The 8790-nt window shown below is 43.6% G+C and overlaps 1 protein-coding gene across 1 annotated transcript in view; it reads left to right on the forward strand.

Annotated features, from left to right (window-relative positions):
* Positions 1–5111, forward strand: part of LOC101638164 (transmembrane protein 45A-like) — a 35078-nt gene extending 29967 nt beyond the window's left edge. Inside the window, exon 6 of the mRNA XM_004706371.2 lies at positions 4667–5111. Coding sequence (XP_004706428.2) covers positions 4667–4760 — 94 coding nt within the window. The 3' untranslated portion in view covers positions 4761–5111. The remainder of the gene's footprint in view (positions 1–4666) is intronic.
* Positions 5112–8790: the final 3679 nt, after the last annotated feature.

Here is an 8790-nt window from a genome sequence, read left to right on the forward strand (position 1 = left end):
GTCCTCTCTGTGGATTACTGCTCTGAGCAGGAATATCGTCCTCAAGGCTTGGTGGGCCAGGATGTGCTCCACTCTCTCTTCCTCCCCCTTCATTTGCTCCTGTGTGCTCTGATCAGACATGTCTCTCTCCCTGAGCTGCAGATTCAGTGCTGTCCTCTGAAATAAATTCTTCTGGGGGGAGGGGCCACAATTCCTCTTTCTAAGGTAACTAGTGCCAAACCACAATTGGCTTAGTAACTAAGCCTTCGTTGATACCAGTTACCAGGTATGCAAGCACCTACTCCTTCAGAGCCCATCACTGTTGCAAAAATTCTATATTGGAGAGGGTGGGGTGGGGAAGGGAGCAGAGGGAGGGAAAAAAAAGAGGAGCTGATCCCAAGGGCTCAATGGAAAGTAAATGTCTAGAAACAAACAATGGAATATATGTACAAATATGTCAGCTAAAATTGATGTATGGATTGCAACAAGAGTTATAATAGCCCCCAATATAATGATTATTAAAAAAAAGGTTCTATATCTGCAGAGTTCAATTTGGCAGTCTTGCAGATTGTGTGGCTGTGTACAGTTATCAAAGCCCTGAAAAGTGGATTATACTAGATTAATGTAAATGAATTTGAATCACCACATGTGGCTAGTGGTTACCATATCGGATAGTACACATCTAGTAGGTCTCTAGATTTTCAAAATGCAGTAGGGAGAGTTCTCAGTTTCTGCTGGAACCAACTTTGCACTCCATTATTGAAGTATTTTTGGGTCTGGGTCACTGAATGAGGAAACCATTTCCTTGACTAGCTCCCAAGATAGCTCTTTTAGATTCCCAAGATGTTCACCTCCTTTGATCATGCAGTTACTTTCTTGTAGACATCTAAGTGACTTTGGGTGCTGGAAAACTCTACTTATTCCATGACTTGATTTCTGTCAGTCCTATACCATTCCCTTGACACTTGTGGATGATCTAGTTAAGACTCAATATTCCATTGAGCGAAACTTGGCTTCTCCTGCTGTGCCAGGCTGCTATCTGGGCCTCATCTTCTGAGGCTTGGGCCGACATTCCAAGAACATCTTCACCTCCTTCCAGTTCCCCTTCTGAGCACAAAGAAGACTACTGTCTCTTCCTGTTTCAAAAGCCTGCAGACACAGAAAGAAATTCCTCTCCACTTACAGTTCTGTAGAAACTAGAAACCCATTTATTCTTTTTTAAAAATGTATTCTTTCAACTGCCACCTTTCTCCATCCTGCCACACATCACACACCTTATTCTCCACTTCTGACTGTGATGTCTACCTGTCATGTCCATTTTAAATGCCCATTTCTTTCACAAAACTTTAGCTCATTTCCCTCAGTGAGTTTTAAAGTATTTTGTTTACGCTCTACATACCCTTAAGCAATGAAGGTCAATCTTGAGATGTTAATGTTGGCTTGCATGTGTGTTAGACTTGTCTGTTAATTAAACTGTGCCTCCTTGAAGAGAGAAGACATCTCATAACTTGTGGGTACTGTGTCAAACACACAGGAGGTGCTGACTAGCGTTTGTTTGCTCTTTCAGTAGGTCTCTGTTTCAGGACTAATGGAGGATAGGCTTCATTAGTTTGGAAGTCATTTTGTATATTTTTAGTCTTGCTCTCATCTCAAAACCCACTGCCATTGAGTCATCGTGTAGGGTTTCTGAGGCTGTCCATCTTTACAAGAGCAGACTCTCATCATTCTCCCATGAAGCAGTTGTTGGGTTCGAACCAACAACTTTGCAGGTAGAAGATGAATACTTACCTGAGAAAACTACCAGGGCTCCTATATATATTGCCATAGTGCTCTTGAAAGATGTGACAAGAGTTTAACGATATATTTTAATACCAATGTAAACAACAGCTTAAAAATCTATGCCTTTCAGTGACATCACAATGAGCCTTGAAAATCTGTTTGTCAGGCTTTACTGGGAAGTGGCTTATAATTCAGCTACAGTGGGTTGGTGAAACATTTTATGACAATTTGTTTGACAGAGCAAAAAAATCACATTGAGATGAAACTAGGCTCTGGAATTTGCGTGGAGCCCTCACTGCCCAGGCTCTGGAAAATGAATCTGTAGTTCCTCCTTTTCCAAAACAGTGGTTGAATGGTTGCCTCGTCTAGCTCCACACCTGTGCCCTTGATGACGCTTCATAGGTGTGTCTGGGAATCTTGCCACATGTTTTATTGTGTTCCAGATTTTGAAACCACCACTACACATAACTTTTCAAGTCTCCCTCTTGCTCCATACTTAAATTGCTTTTCTAAGTTATGGTTCATGTGAGCGACTTTGAAGAAGAAAATAGTGATATACAAATTCAAATCACATGCTAGTTTCCTGGAAGTGCACCCACAACCTTGACTCTGTTCTTCCTTATATTGAGAATAGGCAGACCTAGGTGCCCGGACACACCTGATCCTCACTCCCTGGACTGAGCCACTCCAGTAACTAGCCATCATTTGCTCTTCCTTTTTAATCCTTTGTCCCTCCACCTGTCCTCGGTGCCATTTCTGCATGTGCCAGTGCATAGAGTTACGGCTGGTAGACAGCCCTGAGTTAAGGTCTAAGGGCTCCTCTACGCACGGTTTAGCAACAGCAGGAACAGCTAGGAAGGGAGCATGAAAGCAGCAAGAGTCACGTGGACCTGCTAGCAGTTAAGTCTTAACACACACCCAGGTCTTGTTTTCTCTTCCCCAGAAGTCAGGCAGTGGGTTGGCGGTGGTGGTGAAACAATTAATTAAGCAATTGGTTTCATTAAGGTTGTATACTGATTGGCCACTGGGTCAGAATCTGCTCGATGGCAGGGAGTTTTTTGGGGGGGAGGAGGGTGGTGTTTATTAGTCTGTCAGCGAGAACATTTGCTTGAAGAGTTGAGGCCATTGGAAGCAGCATCAGTATTTCATTAGTAATTATTCAAGCACATTATTTCAAGAGGCTTTCTTTGACCCTTAAAGAGTCGACAGACTGTTGGTTAGGCATCGTGTTCTCAGAACCAAACGCACTGCCATCAAGTCGATTGCAACCCTGCAGGACTTGGTAGAACTGCCCTGATGGGTTTTCACAACTGTAACCATTTATGGGAGTAGACAACCATGTCTGTCATCTGTGGAACCACTGGTGGGTTCGAATTGCTGACCATGTGTTTAGCAGTCCAACATGCAACCCACTGTGCGACCAGAGTGCCACTCAACCCTGCTCAGTTGCTGCTTATTTGAGGAGTAAATGGTGAGTTTAAAAGGCCTGAAGAATTAGCCTCTTTGAGCTGGTGAGTGATGAGCTCCTAGAAAATCCCCTAGTGACCGTTGATTCATTAAATATATGTTGAGTCACTACTGTGCTCCAGGGATCATCTTTTACTTTAGGGCTGGAGCAGTACATAAGATGAGGCTTCTGCTGTTATGAAACTTAGGAGATCCAGAGCAAGTCGAAGTATAGGGCAGGGCTGCGCTGCAGAAAATGAAGGACAACTTGTAAGTGGATTGGTGAAGGAGAAAAAGGGGGAAAAGATTTGCTTATTGGACTTATGTTTTCCTATAGATTGGGGGGCATTGGCCATGTTTCACTTATCTGGTGACAGAACAAGATCTACAAATAATCATGGGCTGGAAAAGCCTTACATGGACCCTTGTTACATGCTCCTTTTCTCTCCTGAGGGAAGTGAAGACTGAGTTTCAGTCACTAAAACGCTTCATGTCTTCCAATGTCAAAAATTATCATTATGGCTTCCCTAAACTGATAAAATCTCCTAAGCTATGAAAACATCTTAAGCGGTGAAGGCTCTTCACACTTGTTAATTCATCATGGATAGGACTGTCACATGCAGTTGAGCAGCACAAAAGTGCCCTGAGGAAGGCCAGGGAGGGCTGAACCCAGCCCAGGGTCCACAAAGGGCTTGACATGGGCTCCCTGCCCTGGAGAAAGAGATGCCTTTGCCAGACACAGCTAAGGGCAGCCTTGATGGAGCAGCGCAACTGAGCTTCATTTACTGGCTTCCTACATCTCAGAGATTCTCCAGCATGATTTAGAAATGATCACAATCTATTGCCATCTTATTGATTTCAACTCATGGTGACCTACCCCACTCACTGATTAAAATCAATTCTGATTCATAGCCCGACCATATAGGGCAGGGTAGAATGGCCCCTTGGGGTTTCTGAGATCTTGAATCTTTAGTAGACAACCCCATCTTTCTCCTGCCAGGAAGCTGGTGAGTTTTAACTGATGACTCAGTGCTCAGCCAGTCAGTGACCTCCTGCATTACAGAGCTGAACCAAGCTTCATCAGCTTATCCTGGTTGTAATCTTTATGCCCTTCTTGCACCTGCAGCTGAGTGGGGTCACAACAGCTAATATTTCTGCTAGTGTTTGGGTTTCAAAATGTATTGGACCACCCACGGACCTCTGGAAGTGATGGAAGTCTCGACGATCCCTAGGGAAACAAATATTTAATACTTTTGAAAGTCAAATGGTGTCTGTTTACTTATACCCAGTTTTAATTCACATCATTTTCAGGTAGCTCCCAATCCAAATAAAGTAGTGTTCCTTTTTTGGGTTACCTATCTTTGCATAGACGAAAACTTGGGGGTTTGTTGTACTGTGGCTGCATATTGCCCTGCTTTTTATTTTAAGCAACCTCTGACATGAGATGCTCTTTCCTCCTCAGGTTGGTTAAATCTAAACTTAAGAGGTTCTGCCCCACAGAGGTTGGACTCCTGAAAACTGCTGAACGAGAACAGGAATCAGAAGAGGAGATGTGACTCTGATGAATCTTCCTACATGATCCATTTCTTTTATGTATTGTGTCCATGGTTTCGTTTTGAGAATTTTTGTATAAAGATAACCGTCAGTGTACTGTCCATATTTTAAATATTGTTAACATATTTGAATTTAAATATTTTATTTTTAGATATGAAAATTGGGGATTAGTTTCTTTTCTGGTATTCAGGCGTGGGAAGGATTCCTCCAATCATCTAAGGTTTAATGACCCCGCTATGAAAAATATTTGTTTAATTTGCCTTATAGTTATCCTTCAAGTTTCTTGGCTTGCTGTAACTTGTTAAATGGAATGGCATTTGTTCCATGAGAAATCAGTAAATGCATTCATTTCAGATCTTTGCTTTTATGCGTACATCATGAAGAAGCAACTTCATGACAATGGCAGGCCTCTTGTGAGAGACTTCCCTCTGGGGCCTGCGAGTTCTCTCCTGGAGAAGTAGGCAACAAGGAGGCCAGAGTTGTGCACTCTTTCAGAAAGTGGAAGGTATCAAGACACATGGGATCTACAGGACACCTGGCTGAAAAGCCTTGGCAGAGTGAGAGTTGTGATGTTAAGAATAAAAAAAAAAATCAAGCATCACGGCAGAGGCACCTAACCATTTCCTCTGCCAAAGGAGCTATGGGGTGAAAACAAGAGAAATTCTTTTATGGACTCTCTAGAGAACCAGTAGTTTCGCGAACCTTTCATACAGTTCCTCATGTTGTGGTGACCCCCCCAATCAAAAATTATTTTTGTTGCTACTCCATAACTGTGATTTTGCTACTGTTATGAATCGGGCAACTCCTGTGAAAGGGTCGTTCGACCCCCAAAGGGGGTTGAGAACCACCGATCTAGACCGTGGGTGAAGGAGCCCCTGCTGAGTCAGAAAACTAGCTCTGCTCTTCCCCGGCCTCGAGGACTTCTCCAGACACCATGTACCAGGTACTGTTGCTTTTGAGTAGACTCTGACTTATGGTGTCCTTGTGTGTATCAGAGGAGAACTATACTCTGTGTGTGTGTGTGTGGGGGGGGGTGTCCATGGCTGATTTGTCGGAAATAGATTTCCAGGATTTTCTTCTAAGATGCCTATGATGGCGTTAATCCTCCCACCGTCTGTTTAGTAGCTGAGCGTATTAATTGTTTTCATCACCCAGGGACCCACTCACGATGTACTTCTCTCTAAGGAAACTGGACTAAATGGGTTCTGGGATCTGTTACGCTGTCACACTCTATGAATTGAGAAACTTTGAAATGAAATTGAAGCATGTGTCCAGCTGTTTTCATACGGTGGTAATCAGAAAGTCCAGTTCATTCTGTGAGCATAATAGGAAGGAGGGATGTCAGAATGCTTGCACAGCCATCCAGTCATAAAGGAAAACAGCTGCCTTATTGGCCACTGGAGGTGAGACATGAGTCATGACAGAAGCACCGGACAATCTAGTCTGATGTATGTCATAGGAACGCTGGAGGCGGGTGAGCAGATTCTTCAGGTTAAGTAACTGACTGGGCACAGTTTGTTATGTAAAGTCTCAAGAGAAAAGATGTGAGTGCTTCCAGGTGTATTTCGTGTAATGCAGCAAACATTAGTGCATTCCTGGACAGGGCTTCAGACCGGAACATTTTGGTTACAGTACTGAGATTCACATTTCCATGGTGACATTGGACTAGTAAACACAAGTCCAGTAGTTCAAACCGTGGGAGAAAGAAGAGGCTATCTGCTCCCATAAGGACGGAGTCTTGGAACCCCTACGGAGCATTTCCATCCTGTCACAATATCACTCACGGTCAGAACTGACTGGATGGCAGTGGGTTGGTTGGCTTCATTGTTTGGGTTGGATGCTCCAGATGTACCGCATCAAAATCTGCATCGTAATAAGATTCCCCAAGGACATGCTGCGCAAACCATCTACTTTAAATGATTCAATGAAAAAGATGGATGAAACACTTGGAATATTGAGATTCAACACAAAAGATAGAGAAGTGGATGAATACTCAGTAGAAGAAGCGGAACAAAAGCAGCAAGAGAGGAGAGAGGCAAGCGAATTGGCAGCTGGCTTGAGGCAGCACAGCAGTCGTCAACTTCTGACAGAGCTTTCCTTTTCTTTAATCGTTTCATTAGGGCTCATTCAACTCTTATCACAGTCCATACACACATCAATGGTGTAAAGCCCATTTGTACATTCATTGCCCTCATCATTCTCAAAACGTCTGCTCTCCACTTAATCCCCTGGCATCAGCTTCTCATTTTCCCCCTCCCTCCCCACCCCCTCCGTCATGAACCCTTGACAATTTATAAATTATTATTTTGTCATATCTTACACTGTCTGACATCTCCTTTCACCCACTTTTCTGTTGTCTGTCCTCCAGGGAGCAGGTTATATGTAGATCCTTGTGATTGGTTCCCCTTTTCCAACCCACCTTCCCTCCACCCTCCCGGTATCACCATTCTCACCTCTGGTCCTGAAGGGATCATCCGCCCTGGATTTCCTGTTTCCAGTTCCTATCTGTACCAGTGTACACTTCTGGTCTAGCCAGATTTGTAAGGTAGAATTGGGATCATGATAGTGGGGGTGAAGGGGGAGGAAACATTTAGGAACTAGAGGAAAGTTGTCTGTTTCATCGTTGCTACACTGCACCCTTACTGGCTGTCTTCTCCCCTCGGCCCTTCTGTAAGGGGATGTCCAGTTGCCTACAGATGGGTTTTGGGTCCCCACCCCACACTCCCCCTCATTGACAATATGATATTTTGTTCTTTGATGCCTGATACCTCATCCCTTCAACACCTCGTGATCGCACAGGCTGGTGTGCTTCTTCCATGTGGGCTTTGTTGCTTCTGAGCTAGATCCCCTTGTGTTTACCTTCAAGCCCCAGATGCTATATCTTTTGATAGCCAGGCACCATCAGCTTTCTTCACCACATTTGCTTATGCACCCATTTGTCTTCAGTGATCGTGTCAGGGAGGTGAGCGCACAATGATATGATTTTTTGTTCTTTGATGCCTGATAACTGATCTCTTCAGCATCTCGTGATCATGCAGGCTGGTGTGCTTCTTCCATGTGGGCTTTTGACAGCACTGTCCAATCAAAATCCAATGCGCTACCATCAAGTTGATTTCAACTCATAGTTAGTTGTATAGTGATTCGGACTTTCAGTATTTACAGGAGCAGATAGCCTCTTCTTTCTCTCACAGTGCAGTCAGTGGGTTGGAATTATTGACCGTACAGCAAAACCTGATACAGGCATTCAACAAACTAGGAATAGGAGGGAAATTCTTCAAAATAATAAAGGGTGTATTTCAAAAATAACAACCAACATCACGGAGAGAAAGTGACAGCATTCTCGTGGGAATGGGAACCAGACACAGATGCCTGGCATCCCCGCTCCTGTACAACCTGGTGCTGGAAGCTCAGTTAGCGTTATCAGACGAGAAGGGGAAATGAACGGCATACAAATTGGTAAAGAAGTACAATTCTTTCTATTTGATCTTGTTTCACTGGGGTGCACAGGATTTCTCTGAGTCAGGACGGACTTTTCAGCATCTAATAACAACAACGTGTGCAGCAAAACTATGCACAACCGAGCAAACCACTGCCCGGACCCGGGCGGTCTGCACAGTTGTTGTGCTTGAGACTATTGTTGCAGCCATGGTGTCAATCAAGTTTGCTGAGGAGCTTCCTCTCCTTTGCTGACCTTCTTTCCAAACATCCTGTCCCTTTCCAGGCACTGGTGTTTCCTCACAACATGTCCATAGGATGTGAGATGAAGTCTTGCCGTCCTCACTTCCAACGAGCATTCTTGCTTCTTTTTTTTTATTTTATTTTTTTATTTTATTTTTTAATTTTTATTTATTTATTTTTTTCATTCTTGCTTCTTAAAAGACGGATTTCTTTGGTCTTCTAACAGTAAATAGTATTGTGTCAGTCTGGGTACTTTTGAGAAACAAATCCACAGAAACTCATGTATAAGAGAGAGTTTTATATAAAGGTTAAGTGCACATCAAGAAAACATCCTAACCCAGTGCTGCCCAAGCC

This window comes from Echinops telfairi, unplaced genomic scaffold, assembly GCF_000313985.2.
Source record: "Echinops telfairi isolate 266 unplaced genomic scaffold, ASM31398v2 ScPeMD7_6;HRSCAF=24_0, whole genome shotgun sequence".
Lineage (NCBI taxonomy): Eukaryota > Metazoa > Chordata > Mammalia > Afrosoricida > Tenrecidae > Echinops > Echinops telfairi.